Genomic DNA, 12,591 nt, shown 5'->3' on the forward strand with positions numbered 1-12,591 from the left:
TACTTAAGGAAATGTTTATTAGAGCACGAGAAGCTTTGATACTCGTAGGGATATGGCCACAGACATTGAATACTTGTATCTATATGACTATATGTATTGTCAATTAGATTGACCGATCGGATCATGTTATGTATATAGAATTTAGTCTTGAAAAGCTATTAGCTCCGTAGGCTTCTGCAGAAACCCTAAGGTATACTGATTTCTTGATATGCAGGACAGGGACTGCAATGTACTTAGACCAGAAGACACAAGGACTACGCACAGGCTATCTGGACTGAAGCATGCAATAAGTTGGTTGAGGAAAAGTCTACACCTAAATACGGAAAATGGTACTTTGTAGTCATTCCATCCTTTACTTGAGTTTATCAGACCCTCCCTGTCTGAAAGGCTGCAGTTGTCCGGGATATCAAGAGCTTCTAGTCAATCAACTCCATCAAATATTTATTATTCATACGAGCTTGACTGGAGAGATATTGTTAAAAGCAGCATTCTAGTGATAAAGTCCGTGATTTGTTACAGCTGATAGATCGGTGGCGTTCTCGTAATGCCATATTCGGTGGCCAAGGTAAACTAAGAGGTTGTGAATGGATGATAGTAGGGAATAGAGGAGTGGGATGTTCACTCCCAAGTGGCCATTTTCGTTATAGGGAAGTCTTTTGCCATACAACAGTTTCAATGTACAGTCCTCGGTGATATGCGGCGGTTGTGCTTAGGTTTTCGCATTCGACATATTACATCGGCTGCGAGGCCATACAAATAAAAGTTTGTTTGTTATCGCAAGACTGTCAAAAAGAATATGCCTTCTCTCAGTGCACAGCTTGGTTGTCCCTAGGTCAAGAGTAGAGAAGAAAAAGGCAAAAAAAAATGTTGACGAGAGTGGGATTTGAACCCACGCCCCTTTCGAGACTGGAACCTTACTCCAGCTGAGAGATTATTAGTTATTTGTTTAACAAGAAAGTGATTATAGTAGTACTAACCGCCTTGGACCGCTCGGCCATCTCGCCTATTGGTTGAATTGCTTTTTTTGTTTTGCATATATTCAGCAGTAACTTTACTATACACATTGTCTCCTAAAGGACTAAATATGTAAAATGTTTACGGTGCAGGCAATTCGTACATATGCTAGATCTTTTCTTTTTTTTTATCCCATGAGCCCAATTAGTTAGATATCCATTTCAAATTGAATTAATCCTTCGAGAATCTCCTTTCTAACCTAGTAGGGACATAACCCGAGTGATTTCATTATATGTATAGGCAGCTATACAATCTCAGTCATGGCTTTAACAATGTCTGCGACTGCTTGTGTATCATACTCGGCCGTGTGGTATAGATCAATGTCCACATATCTTGACTGATTCTCCAGCAACCTTATATGAGTCGCCTCGAGAGTCATACATACCACCCTGCTGGCAAAAGCTTCCGACATAGCACTGCAATATTAATCGTGTTGAAATTTTTGCATGGCAAGTAGCTCCGACGCTTCACTATTAATTCGTCCATACCAGTGAGTATCCTTTGGAAACACTGCATATCCTGAGCGCTATACCAGCTGAATATATTGACTTTACCGGGGCTGTAGCCTAACTTGAGGATGTGTCCTCGGATCTGCGACGGTTTCATTCCATTCGTTCGGTAACTCTTGTACAGCCGAACAAGGAATGGACCAATATTAGCTCCAGTGTATGGAGTTACAGCTTCAATGATTTCACTGATCGATATACCGTAATCAACGTTTGTGCTCAGAAGTGTTTCGCCGTCCATTTGTCGGATAGACACCTGCAAAGGTATGGGCGATTTTGCTCTGATTGACAAGAACTCAAAATCAATAACCCAATTAGCCTGGGGGCTTTCCAGGAGATACTCTTTAAGGAGCTTGAGTACCCGCTCGCAGTGGCTTCGGGAGGTAAGATTCCATTCGAGCTGTGAATTCTCCTTGTCATCCATTCTTCGTTCCGTGCTGCGGCTCGATGCGATTTGTAAGATTTCCGCCGAGTGTATACCACAATAGCGTGAGTTTGCAACTTTCGGCAGAGGACAGGTATAAAATTCACACCTAGGTTTGCTGTCCACCAAACGCTCCCCTGACCGCAAAAGAAGAAAGAGCGAGTTTCGTTTCATCAGATTACGTCTTTTCAATTTGCAGTCGTATTCGCCCTTCTACCATTATCAGCAAGATATTCTTCGGCAGTATCATCGTCTTGGCTTTGTCTAGTGTGCTCTAGGAGCAAAACTTGTCTGATTAGGTCAGATGGGATATCTGATTCAGAGATTGTATGTTTTAGCCTAAAATCTTCTCGACGAAGGTATTCAAATGGCTGCTTCCTTAATGGGGTGCTCATGAATGTTACTCTTGAGCCGCGTAAGCGAATTTGGTTAACCAAGACTGAGAGGTCGCTATGCACCCCAACAACTGGTGTAACCGGTGCTGTGCGCCTATAGGTAGCATGAAGAATGGTATCATAGAGCGTCCAGGTTGTAGAGAAACGGCGTGGTCTCCATTTGGGACTTTCGGGGTCACAGAGAAGCAACATATCAACGTCTGTAATATGTAAAACTGGTGAAGCATGAAAATTGGAGAGATTGGTCGTCAGGAGCCCATAATACTGCCTCTTTGTGATCTCGGCCGTTGGCAGCGACGTGGTCAATTGTCCACCCTTGAAGGAAGTATTGATCAGGCGCAGAAAAACGTAAAGTATTGGAACCCCGCATCGATAAAGCCAAGGGAAGCAGAATTTCGACATTATCAAGAAATGAGAGAATGGCACCCCATTGTGTCGGTGTGCTCGCATACGGCGCATCGTAGTCGAATCCAACTCTCACCGGTATAACATATTCAATATTATCGCTCGCTTTCAACAATTCTCGGCATACTATTGCAACACAGTTCTTCAAGTCTTGATAGTAGACACGTGTATTTCCATGATGCAAAGTAGGGGATATATCTTCCTGAGTCAGGGGTGCCTAAAGATCATTTCTTTCGTCGCTCATGCTCGGGGACAGGGAATAGAGCGTCTTACTGATTTCAACTAGGGCGCGCGTCTTATATGAATAGTTCAACACATCCTTCGTGTATGACTGTGTATCTTGTATCTCGAATAATACGTCGCTGAGAACGCTGGGTGATTCTGGCTCGGTTGGGTGACCTGAATGGGGAGGTTCTTGTTCCATGCCAAAAAACTTGTAAGCGTCATCGAGTGTATGTAGACGACCTTTCTTTCCTGATTCTATCCCGACAAATGGCACGGGATGGTTCTCTGGGTGAACCTGCGATGGTAAGCATGAGGGGGGTACGTTTATTGCACGAGGAACTTACTTTAATCCAGTCGCTTTTGGCTATTATGCCAAGCTCGACTATTTTCCGACGTGTGAGACGAAGGTTTCCAGGTTGCTCGTGACTAGACGGCGGGGCTAGAACATTCATCCGACTGTCTGGTAGGGCCTTTAAGGATCTCTCGCTGTCTAGCCATCATCTGAGTGACCGTGGCTGGATTTTGAACCTAGCCGATGCAGTTTTGACAGATATTGGCTTCAGCTCGTTGGTAGCAATGTCAAGTTCTTTTGTCTCTCGGTAGTAGGAGATAACTCAGAGTTTCTCTGCTACCGTTTGCCTTTTCCTTGTACGCCTAGTTATACCAATTGCCGGCGGGGTATCCGTTCGCTGGGAATTCGTGGAGAGACGTCGGACGGGACTTCTCTTTTTGTTATAAGTTCAGGGTTGTCGGCCATGAGTTCAACGGACAGAAACCCTTCCTGGTTATGTGGTGCTTGATCGAATCCTTATTCACAATCAGTAGAAAAGAAGAATATATCAACTGCTTGTAGAGGTCTGGTAAGCCTAGTGGTTATATGACTCCCAACAGTTTGTGCATAAGTGCCCCACTGCTGAACATTCACCTTTCTGGTGGCTGAAAGGTCACGATAAAAAGTAACCTTGCCACTTTTGTACTTAGCCACAGGTGGGAATAATCTTAGCCTTCCAGTATACAAAGTAACTCGGGTGTGTACATTGGAATATTTTATATCGTGATATTTTATCATGCAATCGGCCTTTTTTTCTTGTTGGTATTAACAACTCTGTCGAGGGAAAAATGTACTAATAATAACGCATTAGCTCTTTGGTATATGCTACATTAAGAGGGCTTGGATGTATATCTTGCCTAATTAGTGTAAAGATAGGTTTGGGAGAACAAGTCTGTATTTTGGGTATATACCGTACATCACAGAAAGCTCAAAGTCTTTCACAGCTTCCTTGTATGTAGGCTATTGACTTCTGTTTTGCCCTATGGCTCTTTGGCTTGAAAATACTTAAACCAGACCTTAATAGGCATATTGTTGCGTGGACTATCGATCAACATCACTTGTGATTATATATAGATGTTGAAGACACGAGGTGTGCAAGAGGAGCATCGGAAATTTGGATGATGCTATTAATATATGTAAGTATCAACTATAGCAGAAGTAAAAACTAAGCTTGAAGAATTAGAAATATTGAGAAATTTATGATTTAATATAACCGGACACAAAACATTCCAATCCCCAGGTAAAGATATTTGCGATATGTGCTGACACTGCTTTTATTTTTGGATTATAAAACATACTTTTTGCTAGAAATCAACCAAAGGCGAGATGGCCGAGCGGTCCAAGGCGGTTAGTACTATGATCACTTTCTTGTCAAACAAATAACTAATAATTTCTCAGCTGGAGTAAGGTTCCAGTCTCGAAAGGGGCGTGGGTTCAAATCCCACTCTCGTCAACATCTTTTTTTTTGGCGTTTCATTATTCCTCCTCTTACTTACTGTCATGCAACTTAGTCCTACCTTTTGATCTCCCTTTATACCCCAATACATAGATAGATATGTCAACATTGCGTAGTACAGTTCCCGGCATTCTTGCCCTCTTACTATTGATAGGGAATTTAAGCACATCGAGTTACCAGGTCTCGACTCTCTCTTGCTTCACGCACCCATAATTACGAGCCTTCAAACCACTAAATTAATGCTCAGACTCCACCTCGGTCATAAGCCTGGCGTTGTTAATATCATTCCGGATTCGGTATAGACTGGTATTCGACAGCCTAGTAAGGCGGGCTTTGAGTCAGTTGATCTACAGGGTACCTTAATAGCACGCTTAGCACGAACCATGCAGCCGTGTGCCCCGTGTGGGCTCTAGGATGCTCCTATCATTGCTGGGGGTTTGCAGGAGTGTAGTCTCTGTATGGATATCTCCAGTGCCGAGACGGCATTGAACGGCCGCAGATACGAAGTGATGAGGACTTTAACTAAGAGAGTAATGTAAGTCGTTTAACACAATGTTATCTATGATTAATTGAATACAATTCAAATTACCTAAGTAGAAGACATTGTACCCCGAGTATGGGATAGACTGATCATTTGTAGGGCGTAACTATAGCAAACATGCTGAGTCAGCCATAGTCAATGGAGGGGTTTCTTCGATAAATTCCATGAGTCATCTGCCTTTGCGGGGCAAAAGAACTTTGGATGTTTGAAAGTGCTTATCTTTCTTTCCCGCACACTACTTTGGCTTTCTCCTCCCACTAAACCGGAATTTCTGCCAACCCCAGTCTTCCCCTGACTACCTTGAGGACACCAGAGCCCACTCACCATTGAGAGCATTACGTCCTTCGATCGGCTGGAAACATGACGGAACAAAATAAACCCATTCTCCCCGAATCCGGGAAGCGCAATTTCCTCGTCACTAGCGCTCTGCCATACGTGAACAATGTTCCTCATCTGGGCAATTTGATAGGTTCGACTCTGTCGGCTGATGTCTTTGCCAGATATGGTCGTGGCCGTGGTGCCAACACCCTCTATGTCTGCGGTAAGTCCTCTATACTATCCCGCGAACACTATCAAACCTTTCCTCTGCCACTGCCATGCTAACTGTCCCGGTCCCCCAGGTACCGATGAGTACGGCACGACGTCCGAAGCGAGAGCCATCCAAGAAAACATGACCACCAAGGAACTTTGCGACAAATATTATGCCCTCCATGCTGAAGTTTACAAATGGTTCAACATCAGCTTTGATATCTTCGGCCGCACAACCACCGAGCTTCAGACCAAGATCACCCAGGATATTTTCCTTAAGCTTCACGATAATGGCTTCTTGTCGGAGCACGTAACAACACAATTATACTGTGAGGAGCACAAGTCGTTCTTGGCAGACCGCTTTATCCAGGGTGAATGCCCACACTGCAAGTATATCGATGCCTATGGTGATCAATGCGACCTGTGCGGTCAGCTTCTGGACCCATTGGATCTTATCAAGCCTCGCTGCAAGCTCGACGGTGCCACCCCCGTGAAGAGGGATACGAAACATATCTTCCTGAAGTTGGACAAGTTACAACCCGAGATCCAGGCATTTTTCGACGAGTCTTCGGCGAAGGGAGGATGGTCACAGAACGGAAAGGACATCACCTCATCCTGGTTGACGAAGGGATTGCAAGAGCGCAGCATTACTAGAGATATTAAGTGGGGTACTCAGGTGCCTCTGCCCGGCTACGAGGAGAAGGTCATCTACTCTTGGTTCGATGCTTGCATTGGTTATGTTTCTATCACCGCAAACTACACCGACCAGTGGGAGAAGTGGTGGCGCAACCCGGAGGATGTCGAGCTTTATCAATTCATTGGAAAGGATAACGTTGCCTACCACTCCGTCATGTTCCCCGGTACTGAAATCGGTACTCGGGAGAAGTGGCTCAAGGTCCACCACCTCTCTACCACTGAATACTTGACTTATGAGGGTGGCAAGTTCTCCAAGTCTCGCGGCATCGGTGTGTTCGGAGACTCGGCCAAGAAGACTGGCATCCCCGCCGACGTATGGCGTTACTACCTGCTCTCTCACCGTCCCGAAACTGGCGACAGCGAGTTCAACTGGGATCTCTTTATCAGCTCAAACAACAACATTCTCCTCAAGAACTTGGGTAACTTCGTCAGCCGTGTTGTGAAGTTCGTTAACTCCAAGAACTACGACAACATCGTTCCCGACTACACCGCCTACACTGAGCCTGCCTTCGACGCCTGGAAGGAGGAAGTCAACGAACTTCTCACCCAGTACATCCAGCAACTCGATGCCGTCAAGATCCGTGCCGCCATTGACACCGTCCTCACCATCTCCCAGAAGGGTAACCTGTTCCTCCAGTCCAACAGCCTCGATAACAAGCTCGCCGAGAATGAACCGGCCAAGTGCGCCGCTGTGATCGGCCTCGCCCTCAACCTCATCCACCTCCTGTCCGCCCTCCTCGCCCCCTACATGCCCGAAACCGCCGCCAGCATCAACGAGATCCTCCGTACCGAGGCTATCCAGATCCCTGATCGCTGGAACGCCGACACCGTCAAGCCCAACCACGAGATTGGCAAGGCCAAGTACCTGTTCAGCAACATTAAGCCTGAGAAGGCCAACGAGTGGCGTGACATGTTCGGTGACGAGGAGGCCAAGAAGGTCAAGGAGGAAGAAGCCAAGAAGAAGGCCGCTAAGAAGGCTGAGAAATTGGCCAAGAAGGAGAAGAAGAAGGAGCAGAAGGAGAAGGAGGCTGCTTCCGCCGACGGAGTGTCGGAGATCTCTCAGTCCGCTGAGAAACTGAACATTCAACAGTAGACCAATAATCTTACGGTCACGCGCGACATCTTATACCAGACGATGTCGTGTTGTACGTCTAGAATTATGCCGCCAGCGATGTGGTAGACATGATTGATATGATCACCTAGAGCCTATTTCTTCGAGGGATTTGATGTGATTTTTTATTATTTTATACAATTTTGCCAGATGTCGGAAACTTCAACGTCCTGAAAAGTGTAGTTAAAGATGATACCACAGGGCATACTATCAATCGACTGACACTATCTTGGAGGAGTATTTAATCCCCAAGACACTTGTCACCATGATACAAAGTACAGACTGTAGATGTACACAACAAGCTATATTGTAGTTTCAATCAGGTATACAACATGCACAAAAAAACGATTAGAAAAGAAGCTAAAAAGACCTCCACGGACAAAAAGGAAAAAAGGACTGCGGTGAGCCGGGATCGAACCGGCGACCTTTAGATACCCATAAGGGCTATCTGATCGAAGTAAACTTCAGTCTAACGCTCTCCCAACTGAGCTATCCCCGCAATTGATGGTTTTTGATTGTAATCAAGCATTATAGAGAAATGCCTTGCTAATAGCATCCTACTAGCCCTAATATCATCTCCAGAGAAACCTCACTTCTGCTGCAAGTTTCATAATTTATCCTTGAAACAAATAGGAGACTCAGAATAACCTAGATATTACACCTTTCGTCCTTCATGGCATGTTTCTAAGATCCAACAGGGCATGAAACAGGCCTAGCACACATCGCGAACCCAGTGGTTTATTCCCTCAATCGTATGTGCTTAGCTTCCTCTAATTGACTCAAAGTATTAACTAACTAGATATATCGTACAGCAAAGTCACAGCAAAAATAAATTTCAGGATCCCAGAATTCCCAAACCTAATCATAACACACTCCCCGTAGCGTAACGCCAAGTCTCCGAAACTCTCCGCTGACAGGCGCAACCCTATTTATATAGATCCGACAACCACAAGAACCAGAATCATTCATAACACCAAACAACAACCAACACAGGACCAGCAGTAAATCCCCCAAAGCCCCAAGGAATAAGAAAGTCAAGGAAAAGAGAAGAAAAAGAAATGTCCACTAAAACCCACACTCCCCCAAAAACCCAACACAAATACACCTACACCCACTACCCCCCATCCCCCCAAGAAAACAGAAACAACCCCAAACCAACAATCCTCCTCCTGCATGGCTTCCCCTCAACATCCTACGACTGGCGTCACCAAATACCCTACCTCTCATCGCTCGGCTACGGGGTCATCGCCCCGGACCTCCTCGGCTATGGCGGCACAAGCAAACCCACTAACCTCGCCGCATATAAAAGCAAATCCATGGCCGCGGAGATAATCTCCATCCTGGACGCTGAGGGGATCGATAAAGTCCACGCCGTGGGACATGATACAGGATGCACGCTTTTGTCTCGATTGGCGGATTACTTTCCGGAGAGGTTGCTGTCGTGTGTGTTTTTGGATGTTCCGTATATGAGGCCTGGGGAGAGATTTGATTTGGATATGGTTAATAGGGTTACGAGGGATATATTGGGGTTTGAGAGGTTTGGGTATGTGGGGTTTTTTGCTGGGAAGGGGAGTGGAGGATTACTTGATCGGTTTGTAGGTTTTTCTTCCTTTCTTTTCTTTGCTTTCTTTTTTCTCTTGGTTTTGGTACTGGTACTGGTTTTACATAGTATCAGGGCTGATGACCTGTATGAGAGGAAGGACTGTAAGCTAATAAATGATGATAGGCTGATTCATTCTTCACCCTCTTCTACCCCCACTCACCCTCACTATGGATCTCGCACCTCTGCCCAACAGGAGCAATAGAGCAATGGCTTCTATCCGATAACCGAGCCCCATTAGCTCCCTACATCACTGAAGAAGTAAGTACCCCTCCCCACAAGCATCTAATGTCCCAAGAAACAGAATTAACAAAACTCCAGGAATTGAAAACCCACCAAAAACTCCTAGTCGGTAACCACGATTCAGCACTGAATTGGTACCGGGCTCTGGTCTCAAATATTAACCTGGAAGATGAGAAAGAATCACAAATTACCCCTGCGCTATCTATGCCGGTTCTCTTAACTTGTCCGAAGAAGTCGGAGTTGGAGATTCCCGGTCTAGAAGAGGGGATGAGGGCTGTATGTGCTGGCGATTTGGTGGTGAGGAGGGTTTCGACGGAGGGGCATTGGGTTCAGTTGGAGGCGAGGGAGGAGGTGAATCGGTTCCTTGAGGAGTTTTTTGAGGGGGTCGGTGTTTAGAGATATTGGGTTGGTTTAGTAGGTGTCGTTGTGTAGTTTTGTTCCTCATTTTTAGATTCTGGGAATATATGAGATAAGGAACTTCGTATTACACTTTATGGCTTTCACGCTAAACCGATAAGATCTGACAGGGCACTAAACAAGAGCCTTCCAATTCTAGAATACAATTCAGATGTAGTGGAGCGTGGTCTTTTATAGTGGGCTCTGTATGTACATACTTTAGCTGTCTTCTAGAATTCTAGAATTCTGATCCGATCATACTATTCCACATACTTTTATATCTATTATAAAGTGGTTCCTCCCAGTCAAGTGTATATACTACTTACCAGCAAAAGTACAACGCTAAGAAATCTGTGAGCATTGTCTACTCAACTAAAGACCCCAATTGGCTTTTGGTCGTGCTTTGAATCAGCCCACAAAATCGAAAGCCAATAACCAGGTCCCTACCTATATCAAGCATATTAACACTATATTATCGGTCAGTCACATGCATTACGTGCCCTAGTCGATTATGTTCAGAAACCCTTGCTGCATTAGGGATCGAGATCACTGGAAGCTCAAAGAATCAGTTGAGGGATTTATGAGGTAGCCCTGCCGGTCTAGGTGAAGTTGCTCATTTAATAGAGAATATAATAGAGATACTACTCATAGGATATATTGGTACCTGGATTGTAGGAACAGGTAGCCAGCACTAACGATCTTCCATATATACCTGAGAAAGTAATTGTACACCATCGGATTGAAGTGGAAGGGACACACCGCCATAATCAGTCGTGATCCAGAAGACACACTGTCAAATTATGAACCAATAGAAGAGGTTAGAAGCCGGGGTATACGGAGTAAGAACGCGGAAATGGATTGGTAGGGGAATACGCTGTAGCTGAGTCTAGACTCCACCTGCGGATTCATTGTGATCGTCTCCATATTGAACTGGGTCCGGCACGCATGTCTGGGATGGGTTCAAATGCCAAATTTCATAAAAAATGATGACGTTCTGCTAGTTTTCTTTTCTTTTTTTATTCAGACTTGGTCTTGGGAGGAGTTTCTACACTGGTAGGTAACTGGGGCGGCTTATTTCTAATCTGTTTACTTGGTTATAGAGGATCCCAAAGGTAGGCAAAAGTCATAAAAATTGAAGTTAAAAGTGAGCTCTTTCGTTCAGCTAGGTTGGCTCTACTCAAAATTCTATTTTGAAATCCAAGAAACGCATTCAAAAAGTCGGTGTGGGTTGAAAACCCTCGTTGTGTTGAAAGGAGAAGAGCCAACCATGCGCCTCCTAACTAATCGGGTTGCAACGAACCGGGGTTCTCTGTATTCAAAATGGCTAGAAAATTCCTATCCCTGAGTAGTACGTATGCGGGGTCCAGATTAGTTCCATATCCTGTAAATTTTTCACCTTGGTAGCTTCGCGCTAGGGGACTTGCATCCGAGCTGAAGTGGAGCCCAACCCCAATTGGTGATGACTCTGGCAAGTCAACAGATCGACGGTGGATCTACTACCGCGGAAAGATCCCTGTGGAGTAGTCCTCGCCTAAAGTTCGTGAGGAGAGCTGAAAATGCATCAGTAGTCTGTGGATGTGGCGCGGCTGAGCGTGACGATCGGACTCAGCCGAGATCGAGTAGCACGCGAGAACATTCCATTTTCAGTGGCCCATCATGAGCTGTAGACTCTACCTGTAGCTTCTCTCAACTTTGAATACGGCCCTGCCACAGATGGTGATCTGCTGGGCCCATAGGTGCGTTGGGGCAAATGCGTAAGGAGGAATTCCTACACACGCTATACCCTTCAGGATGCCTCTGTTAGGACTGGTCAGACATCCTACCATCGCGTGCACAGATTGAAAAAGTTCAATCCGGTCGATTTTTAGCGGAAATAGAGTTACATGGCTTCGTACCTATTGGCCAAGGATTAGCAATCTTCATGAAGATCCCTGTTGAAAAGCTGACAGACAGGCTCAGCTGCCAATTAATGGCCGACTCAATCCGCTGTTAAAAGTGCCTCTGAACATCTTCGACAGCCACACAGTATACACTATGATTGAACAAGAAGAACTGCGTCCTCTCTACAACCCTTGGGGGCCCACTACAACGACCATCAAGTCCAACCGTCTTGTTTCTCACACATATGACTCTATCATCTTCTACCGATGGACTTCGCCGGATGGGGTGTTCGAGCGTGGCCGCATTATGGCGCGCCTTGTTGCAGAGATGATGGAGAAAAACAGGCGACGAGTTTGGTTGGATCAGTGGGAGATGAGACGGGACACGACCTCCGATCAAGTAGTACGGCAAATTTCCGACATCTTCCTATGTATACCAAAAGTCATCATTCTGGCAGCCCCGGGGGATTGGGATCGCTTCACCAATGCCGATGATATCCATCGATGGGAGTGGGAATTAAGCTTACAAAGTGGTAAGACCAGAGCCTGCGATGATGAAGAAGTCTGAAACTCACTGATAATTGCCAGACAAGAAGATCTGGATCCTGCGGTATGGGGTTCCTGAGACGACGCAGGCACCTTCCAAGGAGCAGTTGGCGGCGGACCTACGACATCACAGCACCCGTCTAGCAGACCTGGCGATGAAAGGAAATATTCAGGTGCGGGTCTTAACGATGGATAACCTAAACAGTGTTCTGAGTGAATTAGCATGATTGAGCCATATTTTTATTGTCTGTCTGTCTTTCACCATCCTGGTTGTTTTTCTAGAAATTCATGTAC

General features: G+C 45.5%; 4 protein-coding genes and 3 non-coding genes across 7 annotated transcripts; 4 read left to right on the top strand and 3 right to left on the bottom strand.

The window, feature by feature from the left end:
- Nucleotides 1-868: 868 nt before the first annotated feature.
- F9C07_t172 lies at nucleotides 869-1,004 on the bottom strand. Its single transcript has one exon. It is a non-coding gene; the product is annotated as a tRNA-OTHER (tRNA).
- A 62-nt stretch (nucleotides 1,005-1,066) lies between these two features.
- Nucleotides 1,067-3,922, bottom strand: F9C07_2212558 (uncharacterized protein). The gene is made up of 6 exons (XM_071509662.1): nucleotides 3,314-3,922; nucleotides 3,018-3,264; nucleotides 2,821-2,870; nucleotides 2,162-2,654; nucleotides 1,547-2,081; nucleotides 1,067-1,430 (listed from the first exon to the last, which is right to left on the bottom strand). Exons 1-6 carry the CDS (start codon nucleotides 3,419-3,421, stop codon nucleotides 1,259-1,261), a joined length of 1,605 nt encoding a protein of 534 aa, XP_071366316.1. The 5' UTR covers nucleotides 3,422-3,922; the 3' UTR covers nucleotides 1,067-1,258.
- A 698-nt stretch (nucleotides 3,923-4,620) lies between these two features.
- Nucleotides 4,621-4,753, top strand: F9C07_t140. The gene has a single exon. It is a non-coding gene; the product is annotated as a tRNA-OTHER (tRNA).
- A 733-nt stretch (nucleotides 4,754-5,486) lies between these two features.
- F9C07_2283143 (methionyl-tRNA synthetase, cytoplasmic) lies at nucleotides 5,487-8,102 on the top strand. The gene is made up of 2 exons (XM_041291695.2): nucleotides 5,487-5,838; nucleotides 5,918-8,102. Exons 1-2 carry the CDS (start codon nucleotides 5,658-5,660, stop codon nucleotides 7,612-7,614), a joined length of 1,878 nt encoding a protein of 625 aa, XP_041145846.1. The 5' UTR covers nucleotides 5,487-5,657; the 3' UTR covers nucleotides 7,615-8,102.
- Nucleotides 8,030-8,131, bottom strand: F9C07_t171. Its single transcript has one exon. It is a non-coding gene; the product is annotated as a tRNA-Phe (tRNA).
- Nucleotides 8,132-8,365: 234 nt separating this feature from the next.
- F9C07_1508275 (Alpha/Beta hydrolase protein) lies at nucleotides 8,366-10,516 on the top strand. Its single transcript, XM_041291696.2, has 3 exons — nucleotides 8,366-9,227; nucleotides 9,359-9,493; nucleotides 9,554-10,516. The coding sequence occupies exons 1-3, from the start codon at nucleotides 8,691-8,693 to the stop codon at nucleotides 9,869-9,871; spliced, it is 990 nt and encodes a 329-aa protein (XP_041145847.1). The 5' UTR covers nucleotides 8,366-8,690; the 3' UTR covers nucleotides 9,872-10,516.
- Nucleotides 10,517-11,905: 1,389 nt separating this feature from the next.
- Nucleotides 11,906-12,524, top strand: F9C07_3543 (uncharacterized protein; the record flags this gene model as incomplete). Its single annotated transcript, XM_041291697.1, has 2 exons — nucleotides 11,906-12,284; nucleotides 12,340-12,524. 2 exons carry the CDS (start codon nucleotides 11,906-11,908, stop codon nucleotides 12,522-12,524), a joined length of 564 nt encoding a protein of 187 aa, XP_041145848.1.
- Between the last annotated feature and the right edge of the window lie 67 nt (nucleotides 12,525-12,591).

Source organism: Aspergillus flavus, chromosome 4, assembly GCF_009017415.1.
Source record: "Aspergillus flavus chromosome 4, complete sequence".
In the NCBI taxonomy this organism is placed as follows: domain Eukaryota; kingdom Fungi; phylum Ascomycota; class Eurotiomycetes; order Eurotiales; family Aspergillaceae; genus Aspergillus; species Aspergillus flavus.

Bases quoted from the DNA above. Each gene is read 5' to 3' on its own strand.
- F9C07_2212558 (XM_071509662.1), bottom strand. From the start codon at position 3,421: ATGAATGTTCTAGCCCCGCCGTCTAGTCACGAGCAACCTGGAAACCTT. The intron at 3,265-3,313 runs GTAAGTTCCTCG...TTACCATCGCAG, and splicing joins CCAAAAGCGACTGGATTAAA to GTTCACCCAGAGAACCATCC. The intron at 1,431-1,546 runs GTATAGCGCTCA...TTAATATTGCAG, and splicing joins AAAGTCAATATATTCAGCTG to TGCTATGTCGGAAGCTTTTG.
- F9C07_2283143 (XM_041291695.2), top strand. From the start codon at position 5,658: ATGACGGAACAAAATAAACCCATTCTCCCCGAATCCGGGAAGCGCAAT. The intron at 5,839-5,917 runs GTAAGTCCTCTA...CCGGTCCCCCAG, and splicing joins CAACACCCTCTATGTCTGCG to GTACCGATGAGTACGGCACG.
- F9C07_1508275 (XM_041291696.2), top strand. From the start codon at position 8,691: ATGTCCACTAAAACCCACACTCCCCCAAAAACCCAACACAAATACACC. The intron at 9,228-9,358 runs GTAGGTTTTTCT...AAATGATGATAG, and splicing joins GAGGATTACTTGATCGGTTT to GCTGATTCATTCTTCACCCT. The intron at 9,494-9,553 runs GTAAGTACCCCT...ACAAAACTCCAG, and splicing joins CTCCCTACATCACTGAAGAA to GAATTGAAAACCCACCAAAA.